The following is a 16,042-nucleotide window of genomic DNA, read 5'->3' on the forward strand; positions in this document are numbered from 1 at the left end:
ACTGTCTTCATACCTGCGTGTATGCTTTGAGATGTTTTTTTCTCTGTTTTTTTCCTTGTTATTATTACTAAATAGCTTCTTATGAATTGAGCTGTGGTGCTGTTTGTTCTCTCACCCACCTGGAGGTTGGCAACCCTACCCTGAGCCAACCTGGTCTGCTGAGGAGGAGGAGGGGAGGGGCTGTGGCTCAGTGGTAGAGCCTCCGCTTGGCATGCAGAAGGTCCCAGGTTCAATCCCTAACATCTCCAGTTCAAGGGACTAGGCAAGTAGGTGATGTGAAAGATATATATATATATGGCTCAGTGGTAGAACCCTAGAGGCTAAAATGACTAAACTGAACCTGTCGTACTTTGGACATATTATGAGAAGACAAGAGTCACTGGAAAAGACAATCATGCTAGGAAAAGTTGAAGGCAGCAGGAAAAGAGGAAGACCCAACAAGAGATGGATTGACTCTATAAAGGAAGCCACGGCCCTTAAGGATAGGACACTTTGGAGGACATTGATTCATAGGGTTGTCATGAGTTGGAGACAACTTGATGGCACTTAACACACACACACACACACAGTGGCAGAGCCTCTGCTTGGCATGCAGAAGGTCCCAGGTTCAATCCTTGGCATCTCCATTTAAAGGGACTAGGCAAATCTGTGATATGTGTGTGTGTGTGTGTGTGTGTGTGTGTGAGAGAGAGAGAGAGAGAGGGGGGGGAGAGAAATAGAGATGGCTCAGTAGTAAAGCCTCTGCTTAGCATGCAGAAGATCCCAGGTTCAATCCCTGGCATCTCCAGTTAAAGGGACTAGGCAAGTGATAGATAGATAGATAGATAGATAGATAGATAGATAGATAGATAGATAGATAGATAGATAGATAGACAGATAGACAGATAGAAATGGCTCAGTGGCGGAGCGTCTGCTTGCCACGCAGAAGGTCCCAGGTCCATCTCGTTAAAGGGGCCAGGCAAGCAGGTGATGCGAAAAACCTCGCCCGGAGACCCTGGAGAGCCGCCGCCGGTCTGAGTAGCCAACAGCGACTTTGATGGACCCGGGGTCGGATCCGGTAGAAGGCAGCTTCGTGTGAGGAGGAGGAGGAGGGGGGGAGGAAGCCCGCGAGAAGCCCCTCCCACTCCGCGCCTCCCTGCCACTGTGGGGAGGCGGCGTTGGCGCGAGCCGCTCGGGAGCCGGCGGGTGCCGCTGGAAGCCGCCGCCGCCGCCGCCGCCGCGGGGGGAGCAGCGAAGAGGCGGCGAGAAGAGCGGGGCAGCGGGGCAGCGGCCCTCCCTCCGTCCCTCCCCGCCCAGCGCCGCCCCGCGCCGCCCCGCGGGAGGAGCGCGCCGCAGGAGCCGCCCGGCCGCCGCCGCCTGGATGCCCGAGGCTCGTGCGGGGGACGGCGGCGGCGGCGGCGGCGGCGGCGGCGGGGGGCGGCCCGGCCATGGCCTCCAACTTCAACGACGTCGTCAAGCAGGGCTACGTGAAGGTCCGCAGCAGGAAGCTGGGGGTGAGCCAGGCGCGCCGGGCCAGGGAGGCAGGCAGGGAGGGAGGCAGGGAGGCGAGCGGCCAGGCCGGGCTGGGCTGGGCGGGCCGGGGGGGGGGGACGCGGCGGCGAGGGTGGCTCTCGGCGCAGCCCCGGGGGGGGGGGGTGGCCCCTGTGCTCCCCCCGCCTGCCTGCCTGTGGACATCGCTCCTGCCAGGCGCCGGCGTCCCCATTACGCACGGGAGGCTTCGCCCAAGACGCGCCTCGCTCGACGCGCGTTTCTGGATGCACATGTCTCCATCCCCGCTGGCCCCCGTCCGCCTTTCCGACGCTCCGCCATCGCCCCCCCCCCCAGTGCCGAGTTTTGAGGCCTCGGAGGGGGGAGACGGGCGTCGAGGAAGGGGCTGAAGCCTCCCGGGCGTCCAGGCCCCCTGGCTCTCCAAGACAGGTGCCCAGCATGGCAGCGTTGGTGCGGTTGGTGCGCGGGAGGTTTGGCCGCCTTCGAGAGGCACGGTGTTCCACCACCCCGACCCGGGTTAAGGGTGAAAACGCCCGGGAGGTTTGGCGCGTTCCCCCCATCCGGATTCTCCAAACTCAACAGCCATGCAGAGTTTTGAGCATTCAGATGGGGGACATGCGCATCTGTGCGTGCGTAAAGGGCCGCCCAGTCGCGGCCGACTTACGGCGACCCCTTTGGGGGGTTTTCACGGCAAGAGACTAACGGAGGTGGTTTGCCAGGGCCTTCCTCTAATGGGCATCTAGAGAGCTGCAAATCCCAGGCAAAACCTCTCCCCTCTCCCCCCCCCCTCCCGCATTATGCCTGGGAGGTTTTGCTTTGGGTTCGCTGCTCTCTTAGATGCCCATTTTCCCCATCCAAAGTCTCGGAACTCAGCAGTAAGCCCCCAAGTAGAGTTTTGAGAGGATGGGGGAAATGGGCATCTAGAGAATGACAAATCCAAGTCAAAACCTCCCGTGCATAATGGGCCATTGTGTGTGTGGGTCTATTGCGCTTTTAAAGCAATCCGTGTTAGTTCATTGGGCATAACTGTCACTCCCCCCCTGCCTAGTTGTGAGCTCACCCTCACCAGTGCGGGTGCTGCTCATCGGGTGCCCTGGAAATGCGCCCCTTTCAAACTCTTTGAAAACCACCTTTTAGCAAGTGGGAGATTTGCATTGCCGGCTGCCTTCTTTTTCTTCAACGGACCAGCGTTTTCTTGTGAGCACCTGTTCCGAGTTGTCTCCTTCCCTTTCCTCATGCTTCGGTTGGAGGCTATAACGGGAATCATTCCAGAGGAGTAAAAAATAATAAGCAGCGGTCTGGTGACGCTTTCGATATTCGCTTTTTGTTTTTGTTCTGGCGGAAGCTTTTGTGGAGAAGGCGGTGTGGCAGAATAAAAAACCTGCCAGCCTTTTTCAGGTGCCGCCCGGCTCCTGCTTGTAGTTGGAATGGGATGGAGTCAAAGGTCAAGAGAGGATGCCAACTTTGTATATCAAAATAGCCTTTCTTTATTTAGAGGCAACACTGCTGGCTGGAAGGGAAGTGCTCTAGAGCAGACAGAAAGTCGTATGAAGACGGGAGAGGGATGCTGATAGAGATTTGGGAAATGATGGACAAAACTCCCTTCTGTGTGGAAGACGGGACAGTGCTGAAGGGGATGTGGGTCAAAAAATGTTTGCCTGGCTCAGCGGCATGAGCAAAAAAGAGCGCCCGGCCAAGGGAAAGGATAGGAGTTCATGGGTCAGATGCAGAGAAGAACCTGACGTGTGTGGTCAGAGACACCGGAAAGAAGTTTGTAGAGATACCTTGGTTTTTAGACAGAGGATTAGTGCCAGTGTGTGTGTGTGTGGGGGGGAGAATGTGGACGAAGGGGTCCAGAAAAGAAGGAATCAGGCGTGAACAAAAAAGATCCACGCAACTTTCAGCACTTCACTACGCCTTAGGAATGTTACTGCATACAAAAGGCGATGGGCTTTAGCTGTTGCTAAAGCCTGTTGGAGATAATCGCTATGCCTGCTTTTGCTCTTTTAAGAGATTTTAGAAAAGGGAAAAGGGCACAGAAGATATCAGCCAGCTTGAGGGCAAGTGTGGAAAGCATGTAATGAGTCTTTGTATTAAGGGTTAGTCGAATTTATACCCATTGAGATTGGAAATGAATCCCTGGGTAGTAAAACCAGCCCTGAGACACTCAACGAGTTCATTAACTAACGCTGGAAGGAGAAAGCAGATAAAATCAAGAAAGTGTTGCAATACCTGAGCAGGTGCTTGCTTGGTGGAGTGTAAAAATCTGCTACTGGTTTTGCTTCAGAATATAATGGTCTTTAACATCTAAGTGTTCTGCCCCTTTATGTGTCCTGTTTAGAATTTACATTATCTGTGTTCATTCGCTGTTTGGGAGGGGTTTTTTCTTCTAATTGGTAGAGTCATGTTAGATTCTTCTACCCCCCCCCTTTATTTTTGCTTCTCTCTCATTGTGAAAAGGAGGGAAAATGCTATTAAACATAAGCCACTGGTTTTAAAATGCGGCTCATGATTGGCAAAACTGATTAATCTTGCGAAGTTGCTCTTTCATTAAGAAGAAAATGCACAGTTTAGATGTAATTCATGGCAAAAGAACTTCCCTTTGGTGTTTTTAACTCTTGCAGACCATTCCTGAAAAGGGGGGCGGCAGATCTGCCGCAAAAAAAAGGGGTTTAAAAAAATAGAGGAAATGGGGGAAATCCCCCATTGCGTCCAACGGGGCTGCGCCACCAAAAGAAGTAACACAGCACCGCTACAGTGCGAGGGGGTGTTCCCGGGCAAAAGGAGTGAGGCAGCTCCTCCCCCAGGAACACCTTGGGAATGCCCCCCCCCCCATGCAGGTGCAGGCTTTCCCTTCCGAGAAAGCCCTGCTGGCGTGGCTGCGCTGACGGTGGAGTTAGGTGGTGCATGGACGTTGGTGTGTTTACCCCACGGCAGTGTAGGTGCAACTATATTCCATGATAAGGTGGCACCTATGCCAGCGTGGGGTCACACCGGCTCCTGAGGAGATTCCCTCCATTCAGGAATGGGCTCTAAATGTTATTAGTTGCTACCATCTGTGTGGATTTTGCTAATAGTCATGGCTTTATTGCGATGTTAGCTGAGTTTTGACTTGGGATGAAAAAGTTGTGTAGAACTTGGGTATTTTACAGGTGTCTTCTGGGAGTTAAAAATAGTTTGGATCAGCACTGAGCTTGACAGATCCCAGACACCAGGTCACCATGGCACCTAGAAATGTCATTGTGGTGCCTAGTATTTTCAGCAATGATTTTATTGTAGCGTCTCTCAGCATATCTCAGTGCCTTTTATTATTTGGCATCAGAATGTTTTGTGGTATTACATTAAAATAAATGTGCTTGAAGTTCTTATTGCTCATTTGTATGTAAACTTAAATTTACATTTAAATTTACCTTTCTGTGTTGGTGGATGAATTTATTTATTAACCAGTTGCTTTCTGTGCTGGCTCCAAGATTCAAGTAAAATGGAACTTTTAAAAGCTATAATGGAATTATGAGAAATTGAGAAGTTAGGGTGGGGTTAAAGTTTGCCAATAAACCCTTCCCTTGTCACAAGTTCACATCTTTAATATTCTATAGGTTTTTTTCCCTGTAGTATATGTGGTTTTTTACCTGTCTGATGTTCTTTACTAAAGGCACAACATATGATGTTGCAGTAAGGGATCTACTTTATATGTCAGAAATCTGGCCTTTAGTTGGTCCGCTGAAGAACACGTGAATAAGATTCCGTGGTGAATGTATCTCGCAAAATAAGGCATGGTAGACAATCACTGTTCATTCTGAGGCTTGGATCCAGACTAGCTTTTCCATACGTGCAAGAATTTCTACCTGCAGAATGTGATATGCCCCAGGATTTTTGGGGAGGCAAGAAAGTCATGCTCTGCAGGCAGACATCTGGGTGACCACAGAAATTCTACTCCGGACCCAAGTGTTTCTTTTGGATAAGGAGAAAAAGTGAAGGGAGATGGGCATGTAAAGGTAGTTTAGCTTGCCAGTCAAACTTCACCAAAATGTTTGTTTATTTTTGTGACACCAAATAAACAGACAAGAGGAAATGAAACTACAGTTTTTGCTAACATTTCTAGTTCTACGAATTTGCTGTCACATTGTCCATGGCTTCACCTTTGCACCCGTGGTTCTGTTATGTTGTAGCAGGAAGCATACAGAGGATAGCACCTGCCAACAGCACAGACTGTATGGGTATTACATGGGTGAATTGCTCATTCAATATGTAACCAGTATTTGCTATCATACAGTTATTTCTCTTAGGTGGCTGAACATTCAGAATATAACCAGAGTTTCAATAATATTAGATATATGTAAAGGTGGGACAGATTTTCATTGGTATTTAAAGGCCTTCATTAGATATGTTTAATATGAAAGTACAAAAATGCTGAGTATGTTAAGAGCACTGGTTATTATTCTATTAAATATCCATAGCAATGTTATCACTCCCCCCCTCCCCAGTTTAACCAAATGGAGTTAGGTTTTTGGTATGCTTATATAATATTCACTCATGGTGTAAGAACTAGTTTTGTGGCTCCACATTCAGCTGCTACTGAAGAATAATCAGTCCTAGCTGGTCAGAAAATGGGTAGGGTCTGTTTTATTTTTATTATTCATTATGCTTCTGGATGCACACCTTAACGTGGTGAGGGGGTTTGTGAGTGTCAGGGAAGCTGAGAGCAATACCGTAAGGGGTTTAGACTCTATCAAGAGACTAAACCCCTAGCAGAGTCACTCAAGACGGAATGGTCACAGCTGAGACACCAGACGAAGATGCATCCACCCCCTTAAGGGATCAATGGCCACATCCGCAGAAGAGAACAGGCAGTTCCAATGGGGATGGGGGTAGAGGAATCCCTGAAGGTTAGCTACTGTAGTGGAAGGTGACACTGGCGGAAGATCTTTCGTAGACAACGGCAGTGCCACTACGGCTAACTCTGGTTAGTACTGCGCAGAAGAAGGCACTGGTAAACCACTTCTGACCAACCTTTACCTTGAAAACCCTATGATGAGACAAACCAAAATGAAAAAAGATATAGTGCTGGAAGATGGGACCCCCAGGTCGGATGGCACTCAATCTGCTACTGGGGTAGAGCAGAGGACAAGTACGAGTAGCGCTGTTCTTAATGATGCGATTGGACTAAAGCCGAAAGGACGTTCAGTGGTTGACATGAATAGATGCAAAAGGAAAGTCCGAAGCTGTTCGACGCATAAAATAGGAACATGGAATGTGAGAAGCATGAATCAGGGTAAGCTTGAAATTGTTAAACAAGAAATGGAACGTATGGACATTTCAGTCCTGGGAATAAGTGAATTAAAGTGGACTGGATTAGGACATTTTCAATCAGAAAATTACAAAGTGTTTTATTCAGGGAATGACAAAAAGAGAAGAAACTGAGTTGCTTTAATAGTGAGGCAAGATGTAGCAAAGGCAGTCAGGAGCTATAATGCAAAGTCTGACCGAATAATATCAATCAGACTTCAGGGAAAGCCTATCGACATAAGCATCCTTCAAGTTTATGCCCCAACTACAGATGCTGATGAGGAAGAAATTGAAAGTTTTTATGCCAGTGTTCAGGAAGAAATTGATCACACACCTAAACAAGATATGCTGATAATCATAGGTGATTGGAACTCAAAAGTAGGAAACAAAGCAGAATCAAATGTTGTTGGCAGATTTGGGCTAGGAGCACGGAATGAAGCAGGAGAACGCCTCGTAGAATTCTGTGAAGACAACTATCTGTTCATTGCAAACACATGTTTCAGGCAACCAAATAGACGATTGTATACATGGACATCACCAGACGGCCAGTATAGAAATCAAATAGATTATATAATTGGAAGCAGAAGATGGAGAAGCTCTATTCTCTCGGCCAAAACAAGACCAGGAGCCGACTGCGGTACAGATCATGAATTGCTAATATTGAAAATAAAGATAAAGCTTAAGAAAAACACCAAAACATTCATAGCACCAAAATACAATCTAAGCAATATTCCGGAAGAGTTTAAAGACCATGTAAGGAACAGATTTGCATTACTAAGTTCAAGTGAATGTAAACCTGAAGAACTATGGGTGGAAACTAGAGATATTATCAAGGAAGAATGTGCAAAGACTATTCCTGTAGCCAAAAGAAAAGAAAAACCTCGATGGATGTCTGAGGAAACTCTTAAAATTGCCAGAGATAGACGAGAAGCAAAAGTAGAAGGTGACAGAAATAGAATCAAAAGTCTAAGTGCAACGTTCCAGCGACTAGCACGTAGAGACAAAGAGACCTATTATAATAGCCAGTGTAAAGAAATAGAAGAGAACAACAAAAAAGGAAGAACAAGAGATCTGTTCCACAAGATCCAAGAAATCAAATGGAAATTTAAAGCACGGTTAGGCATGCTGAAAGATCAGCATGGAAATACATTAACTGAACAGGACAAAATAAAGAAAAGGTGGGAACAATACACTGAAGAACTATACAGAAGAGATGAAAGGATAAAAGATTATTTCCAAGAAGAATCTTTTGAAGAAGAACCTACAGTTTTAGAAAGTGAAGTGAAAGCTGCATTGAGAGCAATCGGGAGAAACAAATCACCAGGAGCAGATGGGATATCAATAGAGCTATTCCAAGCCACAGAAACGGAGTCCATCAAAATCTTGACAAGAATATGCCAACAGATATGGAAAACAAAACAATGGCCCACAGACTGGAAACAATCCATTTACATTCCAATTCCCAAGAAAGGAGACATCAAAGATTGCAACAACTATCGGACCATTGCATTAATTTCTCATGCAAGTAAAGTGATGCTCAAAATCTTACAGCAAAGGCTGCTACCATATATGGAACGAGAAATGCCTGATGTTCAAGCTGGTTTCAGAAAAGGAAGAGGCACTAGAGATCATATTGCAAATATACGCTGGTTACTGGAGCGTACGAGAGAATTTCAGAAGAAAATCAGCTTGTGTTTCATAGATTACAGCAAAGCTTTTGACTGTGTGGATCATGAAAAGCTATGGCTGGTTTTAAAGGAAATGGGTGTGCCACAACATCTGATCGTTTTGATGCGCAACCTGTACTCTGGACAAGAGGCCTCAGTTAGAACAGAATATGGAGAAACGGAATGGTTTCCAATTGGCAAAGGTGTCAGACAAGGATGTATTTTATCTCCCTATCTCTTCAATCTATATGCAGAACATATAATTAGGAAAGCTGGATTAGATTTAGATGAAGGTGGAGTGAAAATTGGAGGGAGGAACATTAATAATTTGAGATATGCTGATGACACTACATTATTGGCAGAAAATAGTGAAGATTTGAAACAACTATTGCTGAAAGTTAAAAGAGAAAGTGCCAAAGCAGGACTACAGCTGAACATCAAGAAAACAAAAGTAATGACTACAGGAGAATTACACAACTTTAAGGTTGACAATGAGGAAATTGAAATTGTTCAAGACTTTCTATTCCTTGGCTCCACCATCAACCAAAAGGGAGACTGCAGCCAAGAAATTAGAAGGAGATTGAGACTGGGAAGGGCAGCCATGAAGGAGCTAGAAAATATTTTGAAGTGTAAGGATGTGACTCTGGCCACCAAGACTAGATTAATTTATGCCATCATATTCCCTATTACTATGTATGGGTGTGAAAGCTGGACAGTGAAGAAAGCTGATAGGAAGAAAATAGATTCCTTTGAAATGTGGTGTTGGAGGAGAGTGTTACGGATTCTGTGGACTGCCAAAAAAACAAATCAGTGGGTTATAGATCAAATCAAGCCTGAACTGACCCTAGAAGCTAAAATGACTAAACTGAGGCTGTCGTATTTTGGTCACGTCATGAGACGACAAGAGTCCTTGGAAAAGACCGTCATGTTAGGAAAAGTAGAGGGCAGCAGGAAAAGAGGAAGACCCAACAAGAGATGGATTGACTCAATAAAGGAAGCCACAGCCTTCAATTTGCAAGATCTGAGCAAGGCTGTCAAAGATAGGACATTTTGGAGGACTTTCATTCATAGGGTCGCCATGAGTCGGAAGCGACTTGACGGCACTTAACACACACATGCTTATTTTAGTCCTTAACCATTACAGGCAAAGATTCTTCTGGTTTTCAGGGTTCAAGGTGTTTCCTTATTCCTTGTATGAAATGGGATGCTGGAAATAGTTAAATGAGTACACTGTAACTTCTGTGTCCTATGAATATAACTCTGTTTTGACTATGCTAATTTAACATCAGGCAGCAAATATGAATTTGCTACCCCGTTCTGACAAGTATGCTTAGCAAAGCAATAAATGCAGTTAAGTAACAGCTTTTAATGTTAACCTCTGCATGGGGAATACATTTAGCAGACCTCTAGCTGTACACTTAGGCTGAACGTGTTATCTCTAGGAACTGTTTGTGTGTGTATATGTGTGCATGTACATAAATTGATATGTCTGATCTCCTTTCAAGGGGAGATAAGAGAGAGGCCATGTGAAATTTGACGTTCTACAAGTGGCAGGAAGCTTATCAGAGCTATATATTAACTCTGCCCTGGATGAGCTTTTCTTTGCCTAAATGGTGTTCAAGGCTAAGAGATGAACAATTGTAAATTGACCTTGGTTTTTCCCCCCTATCTTTACAGGGATGTTATTTTTGAAAGAACGTATTAGGGTTGTTGGATTCATAATTACAGTTTATTCCTATACATTTCACTGCTTCATGTGGACTTCATCCAAGGCCTAGATGACACTAGCCTAATTAATCATTAGAATGATGGAAAAGGGAAAAGCCTTTGTTGGGGAACAAGAATTTTGTTATAACTCATAAAATGGGTAATAATAAAGCTTCATTGGTGTGTTAGAGGAAAGAGTTTGAGTACTAAGTATGTCTTTACTGTACCTTGGCAATATCATTACCAGCCTTAGGACTGCGGAGAGTAGGGTTGCCAGCTCCAGGTTAGGAAGTGCCTGGAGATTTTGGGGGTGGAGTCTGATGAGGATGGGGTTTGGAGAGGGGAGGGATTTCAATGCCAATTGGCAAAGCAGCCATTTTCTCCAGGGGAACTGATTTCTATTGCCTGGAGATCAGTTGTAATAGTGGGAGATCTCCAGCCACCACCTGGAGGTTCTGCAAAAATATAAACAGAGTTGCTTACGGGAAAAGCTTATTTAGAAATTGCAACTACTATGGCTCAAAATAAGAAATGATATCACTTTGTAAGCATAATATTGCAGATTAGATATATTGGTGCAAAATATATTAAATTATAATATTGTAAATAAAACTCTGACAATAAACTATTTCATTTGTATTAAACCCATACAAGTAGTTTTACAAATAGGAGTATGGCCAGTGTAATACTTCTTATAATAGGTCCGTGTTGGCGAACCTATGGCACGCGTGCCGGATTGGGCACGCGCGGAGAGTCGTTGCCTCTGCCTAGGGTTGTGCCGTGTTGCCGCGGTGAGGGCACTGAGGGCGGTGCTCCTTCTCCCCATGCCCATGCTCCCCATGCCTGCGCTGGCGCCCTCCCTCTCCTTGCACCCCGGGCAAGCCCCTCCCTCTCAGCTGAACTGCGGCTCAGCTGTTTGTCGGTGCTGCTTGCCTCTCCGGCTCTGCCCCACCCGCCCCCACTCTGCTGCTACTCCCCACCAGCGCCTCCAGGGCCAGGCTGAGTGCGGGGCCCACGCGCGGCCAGGGCCAGGGGTAGCTCAGGTTGTGCTCGGGCAGGACCGCCAGCAGAGTCACCTCCGTCGGGGCGGCGCTACCATCGGGGGCCATGGGGCTAAGCGGTGAAGGACAGCAGGGCCAGGGCCCCCAAGAGCAGCACTGGCAACGCCATGGACGGGGCGGGCGGGGCACTCCTCCGCTTGCAGCAGCCGGAGCCTTTCTGCATGGCGGCCGCACTGCGCTCCCTTCGGAAAAGGCGCCCTCTCCGACACCTCCCTCCGGAGGCCAGGCCAGGCACAATAGAAGCGCCGCCAGCAGGCCGAAAAGCGTGCCGGCCCCCAGCAGCTGGGCCTGCCCCGACGGGCCCCAGGCCGCCAGCGTGCCGCCCCACTTGCCCTGCAGCGGCACGGGGAGGGGCAGGCCTGGCGCCAGCAGCAGTGCGGACAGCGGGGGCGTGCCGGCCTCGGGCAGGGGGGAGACCGCCGCAGTCCTCGGGGCGGTTGGGCGAGCAGCCAGGCAGGGCCACGAAGGCGCCCTCGCTGCCTCTCCTCGCCTCCCCTCCCTCTGCGCTCTCCTTTTTCCTCCCCACCCACTTTCGTCCCCCACCGGGCTGGCGTGGCCTGGGCTTGGCTCGAACATGGCGGACTGGAGCAGCCAAGAAGAAGGTGAGCGAGCAGCCGAGAGAGAGGGAGGGAGGCCCAGGTATCCCCCCCCCCCCAGGCCCAGCAGGGTTTCCTCCGTGCCCTGGAAGGAATCCCCGGGCCTTGGCACGCCCCCAGTCTCCCCCTCCCACCATTTCCCTGGCCTATACTTGTGATGGGCAGGCCTGTTTGCCCCCTGAAGGGGGGGTGACACGGTGTTGCCCCCCGACACCCCTCGAATGCACCCTTGCACACAACGAGGGAAGCAGAAAAACCAGAGCCCCCCCTTTCTGGTTTAAATATCCCAGACAGACCCCTTGAATGCCTGGGGTGTGTTTTATGCTTGGAAGTGGATCCCCATGTGGTTGTGCTTTCCCCCTTTCCTAAATCATGCCAAATGCACCCCTTTTGTGTCTGTGAGAAGAACTCTTTTATTTATGTTTAATGTCTTGAATATCGTTTGAATACCTGGAAGAGGATCCCCTGTAAAATCTTAGTGGAGGTTCCCTTTTTGTTAAATACCGTAGTTACATCTCTTGAATTCCTGGGAAATGAAAGGATTCTCTCCTTCCTCCCCAGGTTTGGTGGGAGAGCCCCCCTGGGTAACGATCCTAAATGCTTCCCTTGAGAGGATCCCCTCATGAAGATTTAGTGGGGAGAAAGGAAGACTCCTCTCTTGTTAAATACCCCAGGCACATGCCTTGAATGCCTGGGAGACTTCTCCCTGCCGTGTGTAGGTTTGGGGGGAAGATAGAGGACTCTTTATTGTTAAATGAATTTGATGCATGCTTTGGATGTGTGTAAGAGCATTTATTTCTGCTGCCTTTCCCAACACTCCATTTCTTTGTTGTTGTTGTTGTTAAATTTTGTTGACCAGTCTCACAAAAGTAATTTTCCACACTTTTATATATACATATAGCAAACACACACATCAAATGCCCTTTGAATGACTTGGAGGTCAAGTTAAAGTTCACAATCCATCTTCTTGGCCAGTATTTTTCTATGAAAATGGTCCAATGAAGAGTTTCACTTCTGAAAAACAGTCATTCTCTGCCTGAGACCCCGAAGAGCCGCTGCCCTTCTGAGTAGACAGTACTGATGCACCAATGGGCTGGTTCAGGATAAGGCAGCCTCATGAGGAGGGGCTGTGGCTCAGGGGAAGAGCCTCTGCTTGGCATGCAGAAGATCCAGTATCAGTCCCCAGCCGCTGTAGGTAAAGGATCTCAGGTAGCAGGTGAGCCACGGCCCCTCCCCTGACTCTCCAGGGTGTTAGGCAAAACATCTGCTTGGCATGCAGAAGGCATGCCAAGCCTAAAACTAAACTAAAACCTCAGTATTCAGGTTAAATTGCCTTGTTGGCACTTGTGGCGGTAAATAAGTGGGTTTTGGGTTGCAGTTTGGGCACTCGGTCTAAAAGTTTCGCCATCACTGCAGTGGGTCAATAGGACAAATAAATGAGCATCTTGTTACAAATCTGTTATACAACATATAACAAAAAAACATGGTAAGCATGAACCAGGACACAAAAGGGTGGGACAAGGCCCTGGTAAAAGATCTTGTTTCTTCCTTCTTCAGCCACCTGTGTCCAGTCCCGTGTCCTCTTCTTATGTTGCTTTGAATTGTATTAATTTCACAATTTCTTTTCAAAGCATAAGCTTTATGCAACGTGGTTGTAACAAGAGCCTAAGCTTCTTGTATGAAGACTGTTGAGAGTATTAGCATCATATAGTTGAAATAACATACTTTGATGTAGTTTAAGGTCTTATGGGATCCTGGATGGTCTCTGATTTCTATTGCCTGGAGATCAGTTGTAATAGCGGGAGATCTCCAGCCACCACCTGGAGGTTGGCAACCCTAGCTGAGAGCCGTCATGGGACCCTGGATGTATATTCCATCTGAGCCCCGCATGTGACCCTACTTCAAACCAAATAAAAAACCACTTCGCTTCCTGATACTATTAAAAGGTAAAGGTCCCCTGTGCAAGCACCGGGTCATTCCTGACCCATGGGGTGACGTCACATCCCAATGTTTACTAGGCAGACTATGTTTATGGGGTGGTTAGCCAGTGCCTTCCCCAGTCATCTACACTTTACCCCCAGCAAGCTGGGTACTCATTTTACCAACCTTGGAAGGATGGAAGGCTGAGTCAACCTTGAGTCGGCTACCTGAAACTGACTTCCGTCGGGATTGAACTCAGGTTGTGAGCAGAGCTTGGACTGCAGTACTGCAGTTTACCACTCTGCGCCACGGGGCTCTTCCTGATACTGTTAATAGAATAATAAGTGTTCACTAGGTACAAAACTGTAAGGTAAAGGGGACAGGTTTATTGAAGAATAGATTTTACTTAATTTATGATTTATGCTGCATATATTGCAGTAGGATAGGAGTGTGGGGAAATGAGCAAGTGAAACTGAAGGACTTCCAGTCAAGGGACTGAGCCAGATTACAGAAGTGCACGATAAATACAGATAAGTACATATAAAAATTAACTGGAAATAGGCCCCCAGTGAATGAAGTGAAACACCAGTCTATCTCAAAAAGTATTCAGATGAAAAGAAAATACTTCCAAACACCACCCCCCAAAGCAAACTCACAACATAAAGATGCTTTATGTGGGGAAAAATTTGGGCAGATGTGAAAAGGTGGTCGTATTCTCCATGGAGAGGAGGTGTGCTAGCCAAGTCCTCCAGATTTTCCTTGATACTATCCCCACAGCAGCCATTTCCTCACCCCACAACAGGACACTTTACATTTTTTGCTTTGGCACTAGAATCGCCTTAAATTGATATAATGTTATAGCAAATAGGTATACCAGGTTCTCTGAATTTCCAGCTTTCATTTAAAAAAAGAAGAAGAAGTAAGTCTCTAGCCCTTTCTCTTGCAGAGATATAAGAGAAAGGCATATCTCTGCAATTGAAAGGGCTGGAGACTTGCTTTAAAAAACCACAACACCTGGGAAATCAGAGAAGCAGATATACACGGGCCCCTGGATCCCTAGGATTGCCAGGTCCTACCTCTCCTCCGGCGGGAGACTTTTAAGACATAGCTCGGGATCGCGTGGCGATGTGTGGACCCGTTGACGCGAATGCACGTCACTTCCAGTTTACAACCGGAAGTCCTGCCTCGCAAGAGGCCTTATGCCACTCAAACTTAGTTTCAGTGGCATAATGCCCCTCGTGAGGCGGGACCTCCGGTTGTAAACTGGAAGTGACCTGCAGCGGCGTGTACACACGTGCACATTTGCCTGCTGACCATCAGCTGGTCGGCGGGCAAAGGGGCAAATTGCCGGGGGTTTGCCCGCCACCACCGGGCACCTGGCAACCCCAATGGCCTTGACCAGATTTTATTTTTCAGATGGCAGTTTTTGAGGTCTTGAGCAAGGAGGCAGGCATTTCTGGTATTGTAACCCATTAGCTTGGGGCATGCAGATAAATGCTGTGGATCTTCTGGGACTCCAACAGTCACTGGGTGGTGGCTGAGACAACCCTGAAAGCTGTTACAATCAAAGAGTAACTGCTAAACATACAGTGTTTTCATAAATGAGGGTTAAATTACCTTTGAGCTTCTCTTTCACTACTTATGTTAATGAATGATTGACAATAACTCAGAAGAGAAAGTGAAAAGTGGACATTTGTAATGTGAACACTCCTTCTAGCCAGTGCAGGTTATGTATCCACATTAACACAGTAATTGAATTAAGGATTGTTTCCTGAGTAGCTGTGAAAATAACACAGATGTTCAGTAACAAGCTTATTACTCTTGGACGCCATAGATATATACATCTTCCTTATTTTATTAAAGGGAATCAGCTGCCTTTCCTCACGTAAAAACTCAGTCAAAAGGATATAACACATTCTCCTGCACTTATACAGCAGTAATTTGACACTGGGGAGATACTATTCCCATCTGTTATGTCTATTGTGATTTTGGCTGTTGTACGGAATATGATATTAGTGTCTCTTAAGGAAGCAACAATAGACTATCTCCTTATAACAAGTTTACCCTACTTTCTATAACCTGTGACAGCATAGATAACACCACTTGGGAAATAGCACCATCACAGCTCTAAAGGAAAAATACGCAGTTTTTATCATATGGAAAGATCTAGACCACCTGATAAGAGTCTGCTGAGAAATGGGCCCGTGTGATTGAAAAGATGCAGTCTGATCTCATAACTGAAAGTCTAATTCTGATGTTTGAATATGCATCATTTCTTTTCCATGGTAGCTCCCACACTGTGGAATGGGCTTCCTGA

General features: G+C 47.0%; 1 protein-coding gene across 1 annotated transcript in view; it reads left to right on the top strand.

The window, feature by feature from the left end:
* The first annotated feature begins 1,422 nt into the window (after nt 1-1,422).
* Nucleotides 1,423-16,042, top strand: part of DOK6 (docking protein 6) — a 259,727-nt gene continuing 245,107 nt past the window's right edge. The window contains exon 1 of the mRNA XM_056854359.1: nt 1,423-1,493. Coding sequence (XP_056710337.1) covers nt 1,428-1,493 — 66 coding nt within the window. The 5' untranslated portion in view covers nt 1,423-1,427. The remainder of the gene's footprint in view (nt 1,494-16,042) is intronic.

The sequence above is a fragment of the Euleptes europaea genome, chromosome 8, assembly GCF_029931775.1.
Source record: "Euleptes europaea isolate rEulEur1 chromosome 8, rEulEur1.hap1, whole genome shotgun sequence".
Lineage (NCBI taxonomy): Eukaryota > Metazoa > Chordata > Lepidosauria > Squamata > Sphaerodactylidae > Euleptes > Euleptes europaea.